Below are 23536 nucleotides of genomic sequence, written 5' to 3' on the forward strand. Positions count from 1 at the left end.
GCTCCAACTGCCTCCTTTGCTCCAGATAATATAAGCACTGCAGCACATGTACCTGACCTGAACCACTGTGCCTGTCCATCCAGGTCTTATGTCCTTACATGGGATTGAACTCTGTCCTCAACTGCTGTGCCTATCCGTCCAGGCCTTATGTTCCTACAAGTGTGCTTGACCTCTGTCCTCAATTGCTTTGCCTGTCAGTCCAGGTCTTATGTCCCTAGGTGGGATTGACCTCTGTTCTCGACTGCTGTGCCTATTCATCCAGGCCTTATGTCCCTAGGTGGGATTGACACTGTCCTGTATTACTATGCATGTTCATCCAGGCCTTATGTCCCTACAAGGGCTTGACCTCCATTGCTGTGCCTGTCCGTCCAGGCCTTATGTCCCTACAAGGGTTTGACCTCCATTGCTGTGCCTGTCCGTCCAGGCCTTATGTCCCTGCAAGGGTTTGACCTCGATTGCTCTGCCTGTCCATCCAGGCCTTATGTTTCTACAAGGGTTTGACCTCCATTGCTTTGCCTGTCCATCCAGGCCTTATGTTCCTACAAGGGTTTGACTTAGATTGTAAGCCCTCTGGGGATAGGGAAATACCTACAGTACCTGAGTGTAATCGACTATGAAGTGCTGGAAAAGTTTGAAAATAGGAATATAAATAAATTTAAAAAAAAAACCAAATTGCTGTGCCTGTTCGTCCAGTCCTTATGTCCCTAGGTGGGATTGACCTCTGTCAATCTCTCGACTGCTTTGCCTGTCAGTCCAAGCCTTATGTTCCTACAAGTGTTTGACCTCGATTGCTCTGCCTGTCCATCCAGGCCTTATGTCCCTACATGGGCTTGACCTCGATTGCTTTGCCTATTCGTCCAGGCCTTATGTCCCTCCATGGGCTTGACCTCTGTCCTCGACTGCTGTGCCTGTTCGTCCATGCCTTATGTCCAGTCCTAATGGCTGAACCCGTGTTGCAAAGGGAAACCACAGTCTCTGGCAATTCAAACTAGTAATCCTTCACAGCATGGATCCTTAAAAAAAAACAGTTTTCTTTAGTTTCAGGGCAGAGAAGAGAACTTCCTCCACCTTGCTTATGAAGTCATGATCTGTTTGGAAATGCTTAAATCCTAACAATTTGTAACATTATACACGCTCTGGGCCAACCCATTCCAGGGAGCCCTTTCCTGCTCAAAGAGCAGGAACTCTCCCTGTTGTTGCAGCCTCTTACCACCTGTTGACCCATGTTCAGAACAAGAAAAGATCTCCAAGGTACTTAGACTGTGGCAAACACAGCACAGTGAGACCATGCTCACAGTGAGACCCTGTTCCACGTTGCCACGCTTTGAAGGCTCATGCTCCACTCTAGGGGCCAACCCATTCAAGGGAGCCCTTTCCGGCTCAAAGGAAAGGGAATTCTCCCCGGGTGTAGCCAGCCTGTATCTACCCTCTGCCTTGCTGCCATACACCAGATGACTCACTCAACTCCTTGTGGTGTTCTGGCCACTATCATGGTTACTCAGTGTGTTGGTGCCAGTCTTTCTGCTTGCTATGTATGTTCCTCCTTCATTGTGCTGTATGATGTCGATGCCACTTGTCTTGCCTCTTTGCCTGTCATGCTGCCTTCGAGGGTTCATGCATTTGTTATCGGTGCTCTCTTTTGAAGCTGTGGTGTGTTTTTGACACTCTCGCTGCTGCTTTGTGCCTCTATTAAAGCACTCTTCTTGCCAATCCTGGTACCCCTTTGCCCCTTTAAAGTACCTTAGGCTATTCATGCCACTTTGGTGCCACTTTGCCACAGTCCAAGAACCTTGGAGCTGTTTTGTTGTTCTGATGATTGCTCCCCAGAAGTTTCATCAAAATTGATAAGAAAACCCCAATTCTGCAGCCAAAAATAGGCTGCAAATCCTTCCCCCATTAACTTTAATGGGAACCGGAAAACGAATGCACGTATCAACATATCGGGGTGCCATACGTCCGAATGCAATGAAAATGCCCCCCGACGAATACGTATCCCAAATGCAAGGAATACTTTCTGGCTGCACATCCCTATAAAATGCCAACAGACATCTGGAAATCCTGCAGCATTTTTCCCCTGGGTGACACTCCTTGCCCATGAAAAGGCCGCCCCTCCTGTGCTGAAACTGCCTGGCCCACCCTCCTCTGCTGCGCAGAAACTGTGGAACTCGTTACCTGAGCCTTTATGAGCCCCTAAAATCATATCAGCACAAACAAGCAAGCAACCGTACTGTGAAGTGTCATAACAACCATACTGGCCACACTGGCCAACCTAAGAAAATATCTTGGCACCCTACTCTCAGCACTCTGGTAACCTTCTTTCTTACCCTTTCTCTTCTCCTTCCTCCTGCCACCCTTAAGCAAGCAAAAAATATCAATATATTTCTGCTTCCTAATTTTTTCCCTGTAAGAATGTGATACATTGTTCCCTAACTCCATGAGAGTGACCACAGCAGGCGTCCCCCTGTCCTCCCCGCATTGTTACGGCTATGGCTGCTGTGCAACCACCTCACCACCAGGGGTCCCTCTAGAGCTGGCTCTCCTGACGGGCCCAGTCCAACTCCCTTATTCACTCTATGTTCTGTACTTCCCTTTATATCCCTGTCTGGCAGTTCCCTCAGGGCTTCGGCATCGAGCTCGCCTGGGCTCCCTGCTCTAGCCTCCCTTGCTTGCGGTGCGTGTGGTCCTTGGATCTGCTTTGCCTTGCCTTGCTCTGTGTGTGGCCTTTGGACCTTCTACCCTGCTTTGCCTTGCCTTGCGCTGTGTGTGGCCTTCGGGCCTTCTACCCTGCTTTGCCTTGCCTTGCGCTGTGTGTGGCCTTCGGGCCTTCTACCCTGCTTTGCCTTGCCTTGCGCTGTGCGTGGCTTTCGGGCCTTCTACCCTGCTTTGCCTTGCCTTGCGCTGTGCGTGGCCTTCGGGCCTTCTACCCTGCTTTGCCTTGCCTTGCGCTGTGTGTGGTCTTCGGGCCTTCTATCCTGCTTTGCCTTGTTTTACGCTGTGTGTGGTCTTCGAGCCTTCTACCCTGCTATACCTTGTGCTGTGTGTGGCCTTCGGGCCCTCTGCCCTGCTGTATGTGTGTGGCCTTCAGGCCCTCTGCCCTGCTGTGTGAGTGAGGCCTTCAGGCCCTCAGCCCTGCCGTGTGAGTAAGGCCTTTGGTCCGCTGTCCTATTGTGTGCGTGTGTGGCCTACGGGCCCTCTGCTCTGTCGTGTCTGTGTGTGTGGCCTTCGGGCCCTCTGCCCTGCATGCCTGTGTGGCCTTCAGGCTCTCTGCTCTGCCATGCATGTGTGTGTGTGGCCTTCGGGCTCTTTGCCTTACTACTAGGTACCCTGACCCGGCCTGGACTCTGACACTGTTACCTGCCGCCTGCCCTGGCCCAGCCTGGACTCTGACACTGTTACCTGCCGCCTGCCCTGACCCAGCCTGGACTCTGACACTGTTACCTGCCGCCTGCCCTGACCCAGCCTGGACTCTGACACTGTTACCTGCCGCCTGCCCTGGCCCAGCCTGGACTCTGACACTGCTACCTGCCGCCTGCCCTGGCCCAGCCTGGACTCTGACACTGTTACCTGCCGCCTGCCCTGACCCAGCCTGGACTCTGACACTGTTGCCTGCTGCCTGCCCTGACCCAGCCTGGACTCTGACACTGTTACCTGCCACCTGCCCTGACCCAGCCTGGACTCTGACACTGTTTCCAGCCATCCCTGTCTCTCTCTACCTGGAGCCACCCTTCTGGGTGGTGTTCACAACACCAGAACACAGCCCGCGCGTAACACGCATAGCTTGACTGCCAACAGCCAAAGCTAAATTTACAGGAGACCAGGAAGAAGAGCTAGAAGAAGTAGAGTGGAATCAAAACGACTACAATTCCTGTGACCCCCACAAGGCTTCCTGCCCATCTTTGACCTACCCTTGCTCCACTTGCCCCGATACAGCACTCGTACTAGAAGCAGGATTATTATTCTTATCCTGCACCAGTCTTGCCCGCTCAGCTGTGCTACTTCCTGCCACCTCAACCTTTTTATTCAGAGACTCCAAACTAGCACGGATACCAGCTATATCCTTGCTCCATCCCTGCTCTGCTGGCACAGATTACCGACTTGCAGTTGTATCAGTTCTACCAATATGAGATACAAACACACCCTGACTACCAGCTGAGTGACCATTCTAGTCAATCAAATTACCCGAGGGCCCTTCAGAAACCATGATAAATTCACCCTCATCCCTTGGCCTGTCTCCACTGACATTCACACACTCACCCAATACTGAAGTTGCCTGCTCATCGTGAGTCCTCCCTGTTTGCTGACCAGCAAATTTACTCTCCAGAGCCGAGCCTGGTTGTCTAGTAATCTCTACCCTGGAATCCACCAAAAACTCAGCTTATCTCAGCAGACTCTTGCAGTCCTCCAGCTCTCTTGATATGAAGATCTAAGGCGATCCACTGACTCATCCCCCACATGCCATAGATCATCCACCTGAAACAACAAATCAGACCCCCACCCCCCACGAGATCCACTACCCTGTGCACCCCCTATATTCCCAGAGCACCTCTGACCTTCTACTGGAAAACCCACAGATTTAAATCCCATGCCATGAGGCAATATATAACTACCAGACTGCCCCATAGAGAACCAAGCATCAGTTCCAAAAGAACTTCAAGATACCCCCAAATATCTTCCAGGAGCACCCCAACTAGGACAGGCCCCCTGCCAATGACTTAAACCAGTGCCATGAGGCTGTTCAACCATTGCATCCCATGCTCCTTGCATATCCAACAGACCCAAGTCAAAATCCCAATTTGGGAGTCTGGAGTCAGTCTGCACACCAGTACTCCCCCCCCCCCCCCCCCCCCCATCCCCTGCACCAGGCGGAATTATCCTGATCCCACATTCCTAGCTCCAAGCCCAGGCATATTAAAACCTGGATAGGCCCCTGCTGCATCAGCATTTAATATTGGTTCACAAAACGTCCCAACAGTACCACCCGGGTCAGACACCGGGGCAGTCCATCCTCAGGCAACTTGGACCCACCTGAAATTAGGGATGTGCAGAAGGGACGGATTCATCTGATTCGGTATTCGTATTCATCAGGGGCCAAATACGTTGCATTTGTTCAATGGCGGCCCCAATCCGTTGCTATGTTTTATTCATTTTCCAATTTATTTATTTATTTATTTAAAGGCTTTTATATACCGGAGTTCATGCACTAGTGCATACCACTTCGGTTTACACGGAACAAGGAACAGAAAATTACATCAAACAGATTGAACAATTAAACAAATATACAATTACATCCAACAATTGGGTATAAATAACATGGCTAACTTAGTAGGAACTTAGAGTTAGAGGTGAAGGAGAGAAATAGTACCAAGTGGTAATAGAACAATGTTAATAGCTAAATAATAAATATAAATAGTAAATACAAGTTCTTATAATAAATACAGGTGTTTACAGATTACAGTCTTCAAGAAAAGTTTACGTCTACAGAATAGGGTTAAGAAAATAAGAACAATTCCCATTAAAGTCATTGGGGGAAGTATTTGCAGCCTATTTTTGGCTGCAGAATTGGGTTTTTTTTTTTTTTTTATCAATTTTGATGAAACTTCTGGGGAGCAATCATCAGAACAAGAAAAGAGCTCCAAAGTAGGGATGTGAATTGTTTTTGAACGATTAAAATTATCGTCAGATAATTTTAAAATCGTTCTAAATCGTTAGAGTGCACGATACAATACAAATGCCCCTGATTTATCGTCAGGGGCATTTGTATTGTATCATTAAATAGGGCACGGGAATTATTTGGGGGAGGGCGGGAAAACCGGCACACCAAAACAACCCCTAAACCCACCCCGACCCTTTAAAACCAATTCCTTACCCTCCCCCACCCTCCTGAAACCCCCCCAAAATGTTAAGTTACCTGGTGGTCCAGTGGGGGGGGGGGGGTCCCGGCGCGATCTCCCGCTCTCGGGCCATCAGCGCCATTTTGGCTACCACTGATAAAAATGGCGCCGATGGCCCGATAAAAAAAACCCACCCCGACACTTTACAAATTACCCCTTTGCTTCTCCCACCCTCCCGACCCCCCCCCCCCAAAACCTTTTACATGTACCTGGTGGTCTAGCGGGGGGTCCGGGAGCCATCCCTTCAATCATACCCTCGGTGCCGGTGCCGGTGCTGGAGGTTTCAAAATGGCGCCGATCGCCTTTTCCCTCACTATGTCACAGGGAGCGACGGTCGCTCCCTGTGACAAAGTGAGGGCAAAGGCAATCGACTGCCAGTATGGCGCCGATCGCCTTTGCCCTCACTATGTCACTTGATATGCACTAATGTAATGTGTGCATATCAAGGCTTGTAACTACAAAAGAGCCCCACTGGGGATTTGGCTTCAGAAAACAGCGCTCTCCCAATATACTTGAGTCTGCTAAACTACTCAGTGCCCCCACTGGCACTGATGCTCAGTGCACAGAGAGACTGAGTGAGTTCAATTAAACAAATGCAGTTAACAAAAAAAAACTAGAATTGTTGGCACAGCAGGAAAATTGATGAAATATATTTTTCAATGGAAATTCTAGCAAACTAGCTCGAAATTGAATATATCTCTCCCACCCACAACACCCAAATGGTGCTTGTAACCTACCCTAAACAACAAAATGCCACTGCTAGCAGCTTCTCTCCCTGGCACAGAGAGACCATCTCAGATCAACTAAAAAAAGTGCTTAAAAAAAACAGGGCTAGCTGGCACTGCAGCCAAATGAAGAACAAATATATTTTTCTATCTAAGTAACTACCCTAGCTAGCAATTGAATACAGATTTGAGAACTCAGACTAGCTCTGTGCAGCCATGTTCCGCAGAGACAGACCACCGCCCGGCCACCCCAGATCACCCCTGCAAAGAAAGTGCATGGCACGCCGTGCCGCGTGCTTAAGTATATATAGTGCTGGGTCATCAGGAAAAGTGTCACCGACCATTGAGTGAGAGCACGATTGGCTGCATTGCAAAACTTCTTATCGCTGATACATTGCATTCTGGTCTCCTTGCCAACCTGACCGACCCAGTCTGACAGGGCTGTGAGGTCACTGATGACTCATAGGAAAGGGCTGGATTTTGGCTATGGATACACCCAAATGGCATTCTCCGATTTCAAATGGCGGCTAAGAAAAGCACGCGGCACACAACGTATGAAACGGATGATATGTTATATTTGTGGGGAATTACGATACGTTTCGCGACTCCATGAATAAAACATATATGGACATATACGTTGCGGATTGCCAATATGTTGCAAACGAATGCACACCCCTACTGAAATAGGCTGAGGAATAGCCAGCTGATTAGGTTGCAAAGGAGATGGTGAAACATCTCTGGCATACTGCGACTCACTGTCAAACTGCATCCTCTAGCATGCTCACCAGCATGATTCCTTGCAGTTTTATTAGCAACATGAGGCATGTGAACCAACTCTACAAATGGACCCTTACCTGCTGCCGACTCTCCACCATGGGTCGAGACAATTGCCACAGCTCCCGATACGCGCCCAAATCACACGCTTCACCATGGCCTGCCTCCGATTCCTGATGGCGGCTCACTGTCATTGCGCAGTCAGGAGCACTCAACTCCCACCCAGTTGACACATGAGAAGACTCCACCATCAACGAGGGCTCACTTGACAGCTCGGTATGACCCACATGACTTTGCAGCACAACCCAACCTGACAGACACACTAACTGCCTCCAGCTCATCCAAAGGAGCCCGACTGGCACATTTATCACCTGTTCACCTGGTCGTTATTCAAAAGGGCCTGCATGGCTGCCCCTGCTCTATTCTTCTCTCTAGAAGGCATGCCAAAAGTAAGCCAGGAGATGTGCAGATGTTGGAAGGCAAAAAAAGCACTTCTATACCTCACCCCTTAAACCAGCCTCTAGCGACTACCTTTTTTTCTTGATGCACTGGGGCACAACCAATCAGGGCACCAAAACAGCCACTGCATAGTTTGAATCTCCAGTGCAAAAGAGCCCAGCCCAATGGCTCTAACTAACTCCCAAATCATTGAACCACCCCACACAGGGGAAGGCCAAGCCTGGTAACCACACTATCAAGGGCATCCTGAAACATGGCCCCTGCCTGCCTTCTACAATAACATGTTTTTCTTAATCACAAATCAGCTTCTATCTCCAGCAAAATAAGCTAAAAGCTTCATGCAAATTATTTTGTTTTGTAGAGATGGTGAAAACCAGTTGGAAAGAGCTTTTGGAGTACCCTTTAAAAAACATTATGACGCTATCTACAGGTAATTACTGTAGTTTTTCTGGGAACAAGAAAGCTGATTTTCAAAGGATGCTGAGTGCCTAACCTAGGTATTTTTGTTTTAGGTAGCTAAAGTTCAACGAAATTTCAGTTGGAATGGGTAACTAAGTTTTAATTTGAAAATTCACATAACTAACTAGGTTCCAAAAACTGAGGCACTTAATTTTAGGCCTGCTATTCACTTCTCTAAATATAGGTTTTTAAGTTAGGCACCTAGCACTGGAAATCAGCTTTGAGCACCTAACTTACTTTCCCCACTTTTCCCCACTAACTTACTTTCCCCACTCCTGGCACTGCTCTAGTCAATTTTCAAAGGAACAAAGTTAAAGGCCTATACCCTTTGAAAAATGACCTTATAAGATGAGTGATGTGCTGAATTGTGAACTGCATCTGAAATATTTGCGTGCATGTTCTGAAATATAAAGATGGCTGAAGAAACTTGTCATAGAGAGAATACTGATCATTGAAAAAATGTAATACTTTGACTGTGCCCCACACAAAGAAACTTAGCAATTAGAGAACTGAATACTGAGAATATGGGGAAGGGCAGTGCACTTAAAAACTATGTGATTCTCTGACCTAATGGCCAAAGATGAGTCTAACAAAAAAATGTCAGGTGGAATCACCCATCTGATAGCAGAAGCCAGCTCTAACTAAGGATTGTCAGTTGATACTGATACTGGCTGAAGACAAAGAGCAGATAGCAACTGTTCTTACAGCTCCCACTGTTTTTATCTACCTCAAGACCCATTCAATTGAATATGCAACTGAAGTCAGGACGTTGACCATCCCAAAATGCCAAAGGCTATTTTCTCTCCACTATTGCTGACCATCTGAAGAACTGTTAAATCTTGACTTATGTCTCCAGCCCCCTTCCCATCCATAAATAATCTCAGCCAATGGGCTGCTATGAATTGAGGTTGCTGTATAAAATGTGACCAACAATGGTGCAGTCTTACAAGATAATATAAGTACATTCATAAATGCAGACAGTCAGACAGTTTGGGTGGGATTTATGAAAATGAGGGGCAATACTCTATAACAGGAACAGGGTATTATCAAACTACGGCGAGACAACATAGTACAAAATTTCATCTTTGTGAGACTTTCCTCACTCCAAATGAAGTCAAATATTCACCAAGGTGTACTGTGCTGTTCGTATGTCTCACTCTGCATGATAAACTGGCCTCTAAACCCTAAACCACCACCAACACCTTACCTCGAGCTATTTGATGTCCTTCCTTTAGGCATATAAATAGTTGAATACTGTAAAGGCCTCCCCAAAGGCTCTCTCTGTTACGGGGAACGCTGGGAGAGTGGTCCCCCTTAGAGGGAGTGTGCCCTTGGGTCCCTGGCATGACCCCATGCCAAGGGTAGGTGAGCGTGGGTGGCGAGAGACAATCTGACCCCCAGCCGGACCTGCATGCCTCTGGAACCAACTTGTAGGTTGTTGGTGATGAACAGTCTTCCAACCGTTCCCAGCACTTTCGGACCTGCTGCTGAGATGGCAAGAGGCAGCAAGCCGGACACCGGGCATGGGCAGATGACGGTTCAAAGACAATAGATGAAGACTTGGGAACCATAGACTGTAGACATAGACTCTAAAGCAAAATACTGTAGATGTAGACTCTAAAGCAAGGTACAGTAGACGTAGACGCTGAAACAAGTAGGGACTTGGAAGGTTGAGATATTGGCACTGTCCCTCAGGGTGCCCTACACAGCCACTACCACTGGTCTGGTCACGGACCACTCTGTCCTACACCCACAGGAGTGGGACTAGCGCAGGAAAGTAAGAATGCTGCACAAAGCAGTCCAGGGTAATGTACTGCACACCGGCAGTCTGAAGCGAGGTACTGCACACCGGCAGCCAAAAGCAAGGTTAGAACATCATGGTCAGGAACAAACATCAAGGAACATCATGAAACATCAGGACATGCAAGACACTGGACATCAAGCTGAAACAAACAACAAAGGCCTGACAGAGTGCTGGAAGAGGAGACATCCAGAGACATGTAACTCCAATGCAAGGCAAAGCATGAGTGCTGGAGCAAAGCTTTTATAGCTCAGGAGCAGGCAACTCCCTGGGAGGAGTCCAGATGTGCCGTCCCTCGCTGGCTCTATAAGAGTGGTGAGGAGCCGCGGGCCCGCCCCTTAGGAGAAGGGTGTGGCCCACACCAGAGCATCCAGGCTGCAGTGGAGTAGGCCCTGAAGGCCTCCCAGGCCGTGGAGCAGGATCCGGACACTTGCTCAGGTGAGGCCCTGGCTTCTGAGCAGCCTCCAGAAAAAGGTGAAATGCCTCTTGTAACGCAGCTACAGGAGGAATCGTAACAGTACCCCCCCAAAGGGGTCCCCCTCCCTCTTCAGAAGGACCAGAAACACAAGACCAGAGAACACACAACCCGGTGAACACGTGACCGACATAAAAAAAGCACAAAAGCGGGAGCACGTGAACGGGGAGCACAAACGAGCAACAAGCGGACCACAGCCCAAACGAGCAAAAACAGGACCATAGCAGAAACGAGCAAAAACAGGAAAGAATGGGGGAAATCCAGGGTGGGAGCAAGCTATGGCAAAAACATCAGGAGGAGCGCAGGCTCCTCCTTCAGGTCATGGAACTCCATCCTGGAAACAAAGAGCAGATGGTCTGGATGCAGGCGCCTCCTGCGGGTCGTGGGAACCAGACAGCTGGCACCTCTAGCAGGTCATAAAAAATGGCAGAAGCTGGTGCCTCCAGCAGGTCGTGAGACGAAAACAAGAAAAAAAATTCAGGATCCAGAAACAAAGCAAGTCCCAACACTGGACCACGTACACCGGGCACATGGCCTTGCATTCTGTTACGGGGAGCGCTGGAAGAGCGGTCCCCCTTAGAGAGAGTGTGCCCTTGGGCCCCTGGCACGACCCCACACCAAGGGTAGGTGTGCATGGGTGGCAAGAGACAACCCGACCCCAGCCGGACCTGCATGCCTCTGGAACCAACTTGTAGGTTTTGGGTGATGAACAGTCCTCAGACCATTCCAGGCTCTTTCGGACCTGCTGCTGAGATGGCATGAGGCAGCAGGCCGGACACCGGGCGTGAGCAGATGACGTTTCAAAGACAATAGACGAAGACTCGGGAACCATAGACTGTAGACATAGACTCTAAAGCAAGATACTGTAGACATAAACTCTGAAGCAAGGTACGGTAGACGTAGATGCTGAAACAAGTAGGGACTTGGAAGGTTGAGAAATTGGCAATGTCCCTCAGGGCGCCCTACACAGTCAGTACCACTGTTCTGGTCAAGGACCACCCTGTCCTACACCTGCAGGAGCAGGACTAGTGCAGGAAAGGAAGAACGCTGCACAAAGCAGTCCAGGTAATGTACTGCACACCGGCAGTCTGAAGCGAGGTACTGCGCACCGGCAGTCTGAAGCGAGGTTAGAACATCAGGGTCAGGAACAAACATCAAGGAACATCATGAAACATCAGGACATGCAAGACACCGGACATCAAGCTGAAACAAACAACAAAGGCCTGACGGAGCGTTGGAAGAGGAGACATCCAGAGACGTGTAACTCCAATGCAAGGCAAAGCATGATTGCTGGAGCAAAGCTTTTATAGCCCAGGAGCGGGCAACTTCCTGGGAGGAGTCCAGATGTGCCGTCCCTCGCTGGCTCTATAAGAGTGGTAAGGAGCCATGGGCCCGCCCCTTAGGAGAAGGGCATGGCCCACACCAGAGCATCCAGGCTGAAGTGGAACAGGCCTCGAGTAGGCCCCAAAGGCCTCCCAGGCCGTGGAGCAGGATCCGGACATTTGCTTAGGCGAGGCCCTGGCATCGGAGTGGCCTCCAGAAAAAGGTGAGATAACTACTGTAGTGCAGCTACAGGAGGAATCGTAACACTCTCCCCCACCCCGCACTCCCCACTTCACTCTCAAGTCCTGAAATGTAATTCTCAATTTATTGCATTACGGCTATTTTGGTCATATAGCACAGGTTAACGCAGGAAAAAAGGTTTAGCTATTTCCAGCATTAAAACCACTGATAGCATGAGTTATGCTATTGTTACGGTCCCGGGCCGTGCCCCAGGACCTCCACTCACCTCGCGGCCCGGCATGGCCATGGGAGTCCCTCTTCGGCCAGCCAGGCCTGGAATTCGGCCTGCTGCGGCGTTCTCCCTGCAAGGGAGATGCCATCGACGATCCACTGCTGGCCCCACCCCCTAGGTGCGCACGCCAGGGCTTGAGATTTAAAGGGGCCAGTGCGGGAAACGAAGGACAGCGATGATGTCAGACGCTGCCGGATTATTTAAACTCGGCAATCACAGCTAGACCTCACTTTGCAATGAGGTTCACTCTTCGGAGTAGCTAGTTGTGCTTCCTGCTGCCCAGTTCCTGTTTGTTCCCGACGTCTGACTTCTGGCTCCTGACCTTGCATGTTCTTCAACTCCGGCTTCTGCTCCTGTTCCTGGTTTTGGCTTCCGACATCTGACTTCTGGCTCCTGATCTTACTTCGTTCATCGACTCTGGCTTCTGCTCTTGTTCCTGGTTTTGGCTTCTGACATCTGACTTCTGGCTCCTGACCTTGCGTCATTCATCGACTCTGGCTTCAGCTTCTATTCCTGGTTTTGGCTTCCGACTTCTGGCTCCTGACCTTGCTTCGTTCATTGACTCCAGCTTCAGCTCTCTCCATTTCCGCAGGTATCCGGTTCTTCATTCACCTGGAGGTTTTGCCTAAATCCCAGTGGATCGGGTCCTCACGGGCTCCTCCCAGGGGGGCCACGGGCTTCCAAGGGTGAAGTCTCTTCTGACCTCCTCGGCTCCGCTTAGTCGTTGGATTACCTTGTCGGACTGCTCTTCTGGTCCTTGGTCACTTAGGATCACACCTAAGACCAAGAAGCCCGGGTCCCTACGGGCTCCTCCTGGGGGGACCTTGGGCTTCCAGTGGTGAAGTCTTCTCCAGATTCCTCTTCCAGCGCCACCTCTTGGCAGTGATGTCCACTGTGGGTCCTCCACGGTGCATCAACATCACTCTCAGCCAGCCCAAGGGTCCACATTCATAACAGTTTGCAAGGCTATGGACCCAGCGGATCTCGCAGGCTTGAAAGCCATTCCAGGTATTGCACAGAGGTTGCAACAACAACAAACCTGCATTGACTCCCTGATATCGACCGTGCAGAAAGTAGCAGACCGAATGGACAGAGCCACCCCATCCAGTTCCCCAGCACCGGTGGCAGTAGCCGGCACCGGACCGACCACACCCATACAGTTGCCAGCACCATCGCGGTACTCTGGGGACACAAAGCTATGCCGGTGGTTTCTTAACCAATGTTTCAACCTACTGCCAGCTCAGTTTCCCATGGATCAGATCCAGACCAGCTACATTATTTCATTGTTAGATGGAAAACTGCTGGCATGGGCCTCTTCGCTATGGGATTGACAGGACTCTTGCCTAGCCAACCTGTTACAATTCGTTTTTACCTTCTGACGGATCTTTGATGAGCCATCCCACGGGCCTATGGCCGTGTCTGAATTACTTCAGCTACGCCAGGGTAACCGGCCCTTGTCTGAGTATGCTATAGAGTTTCAGACTCTTGCCGCCGAATTGAACTGGGGAAGCGATAGCCTGCACGGCATATTTCTGGAGGGTCTCTCTCCTAGACTTCAGGATGAGTTGGTGGCCAGGGATCTCCCGGACGCCTTGAATGATCTCATCGATCTGGCAGGTCATGTAGACTGCCATATCCAACGTCAGTTCCGGGAGAGGAAGCCTGCTCAGAGACCTGGGAGCTCTGGAACCACAGCTTCCTGAAATGGGCACTCCCCTTCTGTCTCTCCGGGGGCTCAAGATGCAGAACCCATGCAGCTGAGCCGGGACCCAATTTCTCAAGAGGAGAGGAGAAGATGTTGGTCCCAGGATCTGTGCCTGTATTGTGGTGGCAAGGGACACTTCCTTGCCTGCTGTGGCCAGTGTCCAGGAAAACGCTCGGACCTAGGGACAGTCGGGGAGCTAACCCTAAGTCACACCACTTCTGCCTCCCCATGTACCATTCCAGTGACCTTACTCCTTCCCTAAGGGGAGTTTGATACGCTAGCCCTGATTGACTCTGGAGCCGGGGGAAACATCATCCTCAAGGACTTAGTCTAACAACTCCAGAATGGGGTCTAACCCCAAAGACCCCCCATCTGTGTGTCTTCCATTCAGAGGAATCCCCTTCCAGGAACCATCTCTACTCGTACCAAGCCTCTCATTCTATGCACATTTCTCCTGCATGTGGAGGAAATCTCATTCCTCATCTTGGAAAAGTCCATGTTCCGGTCATCTTGGGGCTACCTTGGCTGTGGAAGCACTCTCCTGTAATCTGTTGGGATACCCTCCAGGTGGCATCCTGGGGGTCCTCGTGCTTCGACTCCTGTTCCTCGAACACTGATACCTCTCCTGATGGCTCCGTTGGCACTGCCACCCCACTATCAAGACTACCTCGATGTCTTTTCTAAGGAGAAAGCCGAGCTTCTCCTGGTCAACCGCCCTTTCGACTGTGCTAACAACTTGCTTCGGGGTACCATGCCACTACAAGGATGGGTGTTCCTGTTGTCACTCCCAGAAACGCAGGCCATGTCCGCATACATCCAGGAGAACCTGGACTGGGTGTTCATTTGACCATCCAAATCCCTGGCTGGAGCGGTGTTCTTCTTCGTAGCTAAGAAGGACGGGTCCCTTCGAGCCTGTATAGACTATCGTGGCCTGAACAGTATTACCCGGCGTGATCGATACCCTTTGCCCTTAATTCCAGAGCTTCTGGACAGGCTACAAGGAGCCAAGGTATTCACTAAGTTGGATCTCCGTGGGGCGTATAACCTGGTGAGGATTTGTCCAGGTGACAAATGGAAGACCGCTTTCAACACAAGGGATGGCCACTACGAATACCTGGTCATGCCCTTCAGTCTCTGTAATGCCCCTGCGGTCTTCCAAAACCTCATCAACGAGGTACTAAAGGGACATGTTACATACATCAGTCATTGTCTACCTGGATGATGTCCTGATTTATTTGAAGGACTTGGATACGCACTGCCGAGATATCCGCAGAGTACTGCAAAAGCTTTGGGATAACCGGCTCTTCACTAAGATGGAAAAATGCCAATTTGAGAGGGAATACTTACCCTTTCTTGGATATATTGTGTCCTCCATGGGTTTCCATATGGATCCTGAGAAGGTGACTGCCATCAAGGACTGGCCTCAACCTGTGGGGGTTAAAGCACTCCAATGCTTTCTTGGCTTTGCCAACTTCTACAGGCAATTTATACCATACTGTTCCATGATGGTGGTGCCACTTACGGCCCTCACCAAGAAGGGGGCAGACGCTAGGAACTGGCTGCTGCAGCGGCATGAGCCTTCCAGGAACTGAAGGCAGCCTTCCTGCAGGACACCTGTCTCCATCACCCAGACCCCCAATGTCAGTTTATTGTGGAAGTCGATGCCTCCGACAAGGCAGTTGAAGAAGTCCTGAGCCAACTATCCAGCAATGGCAAATCCCTGCTGTGTTCCTACTTTTCCCGGAAGTTCTCACCAGCAGAAAGAAATTATGGTATCGGAGACAAGGAACTTCTGGCCATCAAAATGGCCTTTGAGGAATGGTGCCAGTAGTTGGAAGGGGCCCAGCACCCAGTGATCGTGTATACGGACCACAAGAACCTAGAATACTTGTCCCACGCCCAACACCTCAATCCCCGGCAGATCCAGTGGTCCCTCTTCTTTAGCTGCTTCAACTTCCTTCTCCGCTACAGGCCATCAGCTAAAAACATCAGGACGGACGCCCTTTCCCGTACAACGGAGACAGAGGACACCCCTAATCCACCCCAGTACATCCTTGACCTGGCCAAGGTGCTCCTTGCGGCCTCTGATGTGGTCCCAATGGGGAAGCGGTAGTACCACTCCATCTCCAGAAAAAGTTACTCTCTTGGGCCCATGACTCCCTAACCGCCGGTCACCCGGGAGTAGCTAGAACCCAGGAGTTACTCTGAGTTTTACTGGTGGCCTCAGTTTAAGGATGTTCGGCCTTATGTCAGCTCCTGCCCAGCCTGTGCCCAACAGAAAACTCCCACCGGCCGTCCCTGGAACCTCCTTCAGCCGCTGCCTGTCCCTACTGAGCCATGGACCCACTTATCCATGGATTTTATCATAGATTTACCCGATTCAGAAGGGAAGACGGTGATCTGGGTTACGATTAGAGATGTGCATAGTTTTTTGTGTTCGTGTTGTTCTTCGTTTTTCGGCCGCCATGGAAAATGTCGGTTTTTTTCGGTTCGGGTCTTTTTTTTCGCGAAAAATCGATTTTTAGTTAGTGCGCGCTAACTCCCAGTTAGTGCGTGCTAACTCCCCGTTAGTGCGCGCTAAATCCTGTTAGTGCGCACTAACAAAAACCGTTAGATTTTGTTAGTTTTGTTAGTTTTTGTTACTTTTTGTTAGTTTTTGTTAGTGCGCACTAACAGGACTTAGCGCGCACTAACGGGGAGTTAGCGCGCACTGACTCCCGTTAGTGCGCACTAATCGGAAAAACGAATTTTTGCGAAAAAACAGGAAAATCCTGATTTTTTTCGGGCTCCCTGAAACATGCCGAATTGGACAATTTCGTTGCAATTTTCCAATTCAGCAAAAACGAATGCACATCTCTAGTTACGATTGATAGGTTCTCTAAGATGGCTCACTTTGCTCCCCTCGCTAAGCTGCCCACAGGACCTGAACTTGCGAACCTGTCTACCTGCTATATCTTTCACCTTCATGGACTTCACCAACAAATCGCCTCGGACAGGGGCTCTCAATTCACGACAAGGTATTGGAGGGCGCTCTGTAAAAAGTTTGGGCTCCAGCTAGACTTCACGAACGCCTTCCACTCCCAAGCTAATCGCCAAGTGAAACGTACGAACAGAACACTGAAGATGTTCCTCCAGTCCTTCGTAGGAGACCTGCAGAATGATTGGGTGGTGCTACTCCAGTGGGCGGAGTTCTCATACAACCACCACAAGCATTCCACCACCGGTAGTTCTCCCTTCTACACCGTATATGGGAAACGTCTTCGACCTCCTTTGCCCTTGCCATTGTAAGTGCCATCTCCAGCTGCACAGCTCACAGCCCAACAGTTGTGCCAGGTCTGGAGATCCACCCAGGAGAAACATCTGCGTACTGCAGTTATTGCGAAGAAATTTGCGGACTGCCTACAATGGCCAGCCCCGTCATTTATCCCTGGGGAGAAGGTGTGGCTAAGCACCAAAAACCTCTGCTTGCGGCTTCCTTTGATGCGTCTGGCTCCAAAGTACATTGGCCTGTTCGCTATCAAGGAATGGGTAGGGGCAGTTTCCTACTGCCTCTGTCTCCCGCCTACGCTCAGGGTACACAACGTCTTCCACGTTTCCTTGTTGAAGCCACTGGTTCTCTCCCCCTTTCATAGGAAGATGCCTGCACCAGCCACTCCTGAGGCACATGAGGATATGGTCTATCAAGTTAAGGAGGTACTAGACGTACAGTTCCGCCTCAGATGCTGGGAGTACCTCCTCTCTTGGGAAGGCTACGGTCTCAAAGAGAATTCCTGGGAGCCAGCCTGCAACATCTTGGACAAGGCCCTTCTCCACCAGTTTCATGTAGATCATCCAGCTAAACCCAGGCCTCCAGGAAGGGGGCATAGGAGGGGGGTACTGTTATGGTCCCAGGCCCGGCATGGCCGCAGGAATCCATCTTCGGCCAGCCAGGCCTGGAATGCAGCCTGCTGTGGCGTTCTCCCTGCGAGGGAGACGCCATCGATGATCTGCCACTGGCCCCACGCCCTAGACACGTGCATACACCGGGGCTCAGGATTTAAAGGGGCCAGCGCGGGAAAGGAAGGACAGCCTCTGTGATGACATCAGATGCTGCTGGGTTATTTAAACCCAGCAGTCACAGCTAGACCTTGCCTTGCAGCGAGGTTCATTCTTTGGAGTAGCTAGTTGTGCTTCCTGCTCCCCGGTTCCTGTTTGTTCCCGATGTCTGACTTCTGGCTCCTGACCTTGCGTGTTCTTCGACTCCGGCTTCTGCTCCTGTTCCTGGCTTTGGCTTCCAACATCTGACTTCTGGCTCCTGACCTTACTTCATTCATCGACTCTGGCTTCTGCTCCTGTTCCTGGTTTTGGCTTCTGACTTCTGGCTCCTGACCTTGCTTCGTTCATCGACTCCGGCTTCTGCTCCTGTTCCTGGTTTTGGCTTCTGACTTCTGGCTCCTGACCTTGCTTCGTTCATCGACTCCTGCTTCAGCTCTCTCCATTTCCACAGGTATCCAGTTCTTCACTTGCCTGGAGGTTTCACCTAAGTCTCAGCAGCTCGGGTCCTCATGGGCTCCTCCCGGGGGGGCCGGGGGCTTCCAAGGGTGAAGTCTCTTCTTACCTCCTGGGCTCTGCCTAGTCATTGCACTACCTCGTCGGACTGCTCTTCTGGTCCTTGGTCGCTTAGGATCACACCTAAGACCAAGAGTCTCGGGTCCCTATGGGCTCCTCCTGGGGGGACCTCAGGCTTCCAGTGGTGAAGTCTTCTCTGGATTCCTCATCTAGCGCCGCCTCCTGGCTGTGAAGTCCACTGTGGGTCCTCCATGGTGCGCCAACATCACTCTCAGCCGGCCCAAGGGTCCACATTCATAACTGCTATTGCATGGTGCAATATTGCCCCTCATTTTCATAAATCCCACCCAAACTCCTCCCTAATCCTGCCCCTTCACAAACTTTGCATTTGCGCCATGCAATAGCATTATTATTACATGCATTATGGTATTAAAACGTTATCGAGGGCGTTAATGCCATAATGCATTTTGATGAATGACTCTGTTAGACAGATAATTATTTAGTTAGATAAATAGTTATCTGGCTAAGTAGTGGCAACTGAATGCTGCTGAATATTCAGATGGATACGTCTGAATTTATTCAGCTAAGTGGCATTGAATACTGACCTTATTGTATCTAGTTCTATTCATTACATTCCCTTAATGCAAGGAACTGCAGTTAACTTTAGACATCTCTATGGAATCAAATCATATGAAATTTGAGAAGCGAGTGAAAACAAGGCTTTTCAGCAGGTTTTTGACTGCTGATTGTCAAATGCAGAGCAGCTAATTTATTACCGGGCCTTATTTATAAATTCTGTTTTATTGTATACCTTTTTTTATACTTTGATTTCATTTTATATGTATTTTGATTATAAGCTGCTTGGATATGATCTTTACAAGCAGTATATTAAATCTAATAAATAATAATAACCTTTTTATAATATGTACCTATTACATATTTATTGAGGGATGTTTCATACTTGTTCTTTTACATCCTCTCAGAATAGAATCTATCCCGTTTCACAAGAATATATGAACAGAATAGTCTTTGTAAAACTACGATCCAGGGACAGTAACTTTGAAACATTGCACAGGCGCACATTGGCACATGTTTGTTGGTGCATGCCCAGGGACGTGGTGATTATATAACTTGGGCACACATTTGCACATCTGCTAAAAGATAGCCTGGCAGTGAGCACCCGTGTGCCTAATTTTAAGTAGGTATATGCATAGGTGTGTAAATTTAAAAAGGGTGCGTGTCCACCCAATTGCCAGTTTCACCAGTTCACCCAGTTAACAGTTAGGTCCTCCAAACCCCCCTGGTTTGATAGTCTGTACGCCCCAATTACCCACTTCTTCCATAGCAGAAGTAAAGTTATGCAGCAGTGGACCTGGCGCATGCCAGAGTGCATATGCAGAGACGTGCACAACTCTTGACCACACCCCAAAATGCCCATATCCCCGACCCGCCCCTCCCCCCCGACCTTGCACATCTTGGTGCCTTTTAAAATTCAGTGGACTGTATGGAAACTTGAAGAACATACTTTCACTTTGAAAACTGTCGCAGGGATGAAGTATCCACAGACATTTGTATCCATCTTTTTTCTGCAACTACATGCACAGTTCTCCTCCTCCCCTGACATGAACACACCCTGCATACTTTTAGCTGGGCAAAGAGTGGTCTATTTTCAGACTACCCTTTTATCTGTGTAAATCAGTATTTATTATTAGACTTTAGAGCACTGGCAATCTGGTTCCTGAGACCTCACGAATGAATCTGGTGTTCAGAGTAATTAACATATACAAATGAACCAACAGAACACTGTGATAGAAGAGGAATATCAAATACAATAATACTAGTAATAATATCCCAATTATTTTTTTAAACCAGTAGTTTCCTGTTGCTCCTTCGGGCTTCCAGCTCAGTCAGAACTAGGACTGGGATTTGTTGCCATGGACCTTCATTTTTTATCCCAATTTAACTTTAGTCCAATCACCACAGTGATAGTCCTGGGCTGGGGGCCATGCACCAGGGCTCCTTCCAGAAACTTGCAGTCACAGGTCCTATATCCAGCCACTATGTGCCACCACTTCTTCCTTCCAGGGGCTGTGAACGCTACCTCCACAGCATCCCCAGCCCTGGCCGACCCTGGGATTCAAAGACCTGAGCTAGAAATTGGATTCTGCCCCTCTGCATGGCTGTGCACAGCACTTCCACAAATCATTTCCTCAAATGCATGATTACACGCATAGAGTAAACAAGAAAAGTAGCTAAGAGAGAGCAGATTTTCTGCAGTATGTGAAGTAGCCTCAAGTTTACTCCTTGACGTGTAGTATTTTATTTATTTGTTTTTATGTACCGACATTCATTGGGGTATATCACATCAGTTTACATTACAACTCATGGAATAATATGATTAAGATGTCTTATTATTAGGGATGTGAATCGTTTTTGGACGATTTAAAATATCATCCGATATTTTTTAAATCATCAAAAATCGTTAGAGTGTGATACAATAGAAATTCCCCCGATTTATCGTGAAAAATCGTTAATCGGGTTTGTGTCCACTAACGGGAGTTATTTCGGGAGAGGGCGGGAAAACCGGCACACCAAAACAACCCCTAAACCCACCTCGACCCTTTAAAATGAATCCCTTACCTTCCCCCACCCTCCCAATCCCCCCCAAATCATTTTAAAATCACCTGGTGGTCCAGTGGAAGCCCCGGGACTGATCGCCCGCTCTCGGGCCGTCGGCCACCACTAATAAAAATGGCGCCGATGGCCTGATAAAAAAAAACCCACCCGACCCTTTAAACCTGACCCCTTAGCCTCCCCCACCCTCCCAACCCCCCCTCAAAACATTTTAAAATCACCTGGTGGTCCAGTGGAAGCCCCAGGACCAATCGCCCACTCTCTGGCCTGGCCGGCGCCATCTTTAAAAATGGCACTGGCCATCCAGTGCTCCTACCATGTGACAGGGGCCGGCCAATGGCACGGATACCCTGTCACATGGTAAGGGCAAAGGGCCATCGGTGCTATTTTTATTAGCACAGCTGATGGCCCGAGAGTGGGAGATCACTCCTCATGCCCCCACTGGACCACCAGGTGATTTTAAAATGTTTTTTTGGGGGGGGTTTGGGAGGATGGGTGAGGCTAAGGGGTCAGGTTTAAAGGGTCGGGGTAGGTTTTTTGTTTATCGGATCGGGCGCAGCCGATAAACAAAAAACCAATCGGGCCGGACAATAAAAATTATAAGATTTGAATCGGAACCGGAACCAAACCGATTCTGGTTCTGATTCACATCTCTACTTATTATTATTACATTGTAACAGGGAAACTTAGGGAACAGATTGGAGCTTAAGTCTGAGAAAAGAATATACATTGTGGCATTGTAGCATAGTAATAATTACATTGTATCAAAAAAACTTAGGAAACAATTTGGAACTTAAGTCTGCCAAAGGAACGTACATTGTAGCACAGTTAATTAGTTAAAGATCTACAGTGTGACAGTGGAGCTTTTGGTTGAAATGCTTAGGTCGATGGATGGGGTGGCTATGTCTTGTAGATCTACATTGAGACTGTGTAAGTTAATTTATGAGATGGAGTTCTTGGTTGAAATGCAGGAGCATTGGAGGGCGAGGTTTGAGTGGCTTGATCTTGTTGGGTGGGTGGAGGGAGGGAGGGGCCAAGGGGATGAAGGGTTTGAATATGTAGAGCACAGGTTAGCAACCACTTTGGGCAGCGTGCCATGGGGGAGGTTCGTAAAGAGTCCCCCTGACAAGAACTAGTCATGCTGTCTCGCGTGCAAGAGCCTTCCCTTGGGCATCACAAGATTAATACAACTGGCTTAGAAGTCTTGAAATGGCTTGAAGCATAGGAAGGGAGCAGCGTGCCAGCTGGTAGTTCCTTGGTGGCACATCCCCAGCTGTAGATTAATGCAGTAATCTCATCATGTGCTGTATGTAAATGTAACCTTCAACCTGGCTTTCTTTTCAATCACTAGATCCGAGGAAAAAATGATAACATTCATACAATTTATGAATTGTTTGTGGCATTTATGCGGCAAAGATGTGCTGACACTCTTTGACCTCTCCCTTTTCCCCAATGTGATTGACCTGGGAGGTAAGTGACCGCAGAGCACACAGTGTTTTACAAACCTGTACTGAGATTGAGTCAGATATAGAGGAAGAGAAAAGCTATACGGATGTGCTATATATCATTTCCTTATGACAACAGAGAACTGATCGGACAGGAACCTTTTACCTATAAAAACACCAAGGACCAGGGCTTAATTTGTGGGGGAAAGGCCAGGAATGTAGTTCTGGCACTTCTTTTGAGGCTTAAGAGGATATTCTTCTCCAGTTCCTACCCTCCAGGCAGCCTGCAGGAAAGAGAAGAAGAGGGGTTGAGCCTGGAGCACAGAGAGAAGAGAACTGTTACTGGTGTGGACCCTTGGACTGAGATGAGATTAACACTACTTGCAGGGAGGAGCCTTGCAGGTCCTCATCATCAGCAGGAGGAACCGGGGGGTGTGGAAACCCAACAGGACCTTCACCAAACCAGCCCTCATTACCTGCAGGTTGAGCCCTTGGGTGCCAGAGCTGTCTGGACTTAGGCACAGGTCTCGATGATGAGGAATCTCATAATGGGTAGCAGGCAGAAACAGAGTCAAGATGTTCCAACGGTTGGGGCAGGCAGCCAACAGCAAAGTCCAAAAGATGTACCAAGAGACAAGACAGGCAGCAAGCAAGCAAAGTCCAGAGGAGGTCTGAGGTCAAGTCCATAATATCAATCCAGGGGAAGACAGGATGAGGGTCAGGAGTCAGGAGCACAGAGTCAGGAACATGGAGTCAGGCAACCAGCTACTCCCTAGGAGCTTGACCCATTGCTCAGGCACTGATAGCTAGTCTGACCCAGCCTTA

At 49.2% G+C, this 23536-nt stretch overlaps 1 protein-coding gene across 2 annotated transcripts in view; it reads left to right on the forward strand.

The window, feature by feature from the left end:
* LOC115092615 (acetylserotonin O-methyltransferase-like) overlaps positions 1-23536 on the forward strand; it is a 103492-nt gene that overhangs the window by 41138 nt on the left and 38818 nt on the right. For both annotated transcript variants that reach the window (XM_029603652.1, XM_029603653.1), the window contains exons 4-5: positions 8211-8279; positions 22618-22736. In XM_029603652.1, coding sequence (XP_029459512.1) covers positions 8211-8279; positions 22618-22736 — 188 coding nt within the window. The remainder of the gene's footprint in view (positions 1-8210; positions 8280-22617; positions 22737-23536) is intronic.

Source organism: Rhinatrema bivittatum, chromosome 5 (assembly GCF_901001135.1).
Source record: "Rhinatrema bivittatum chromosome 5, aRhiBiv1.1, whole genome shotgun sequence".
Classification (NCBI taxonomy): domain Eukaryota; kingdom Metazoa; phylum Chordata; class Amphibia; order Gymnophiona; family Rhinatrematidae; genus Rhinatrema; species Rhinatrema bivittatum.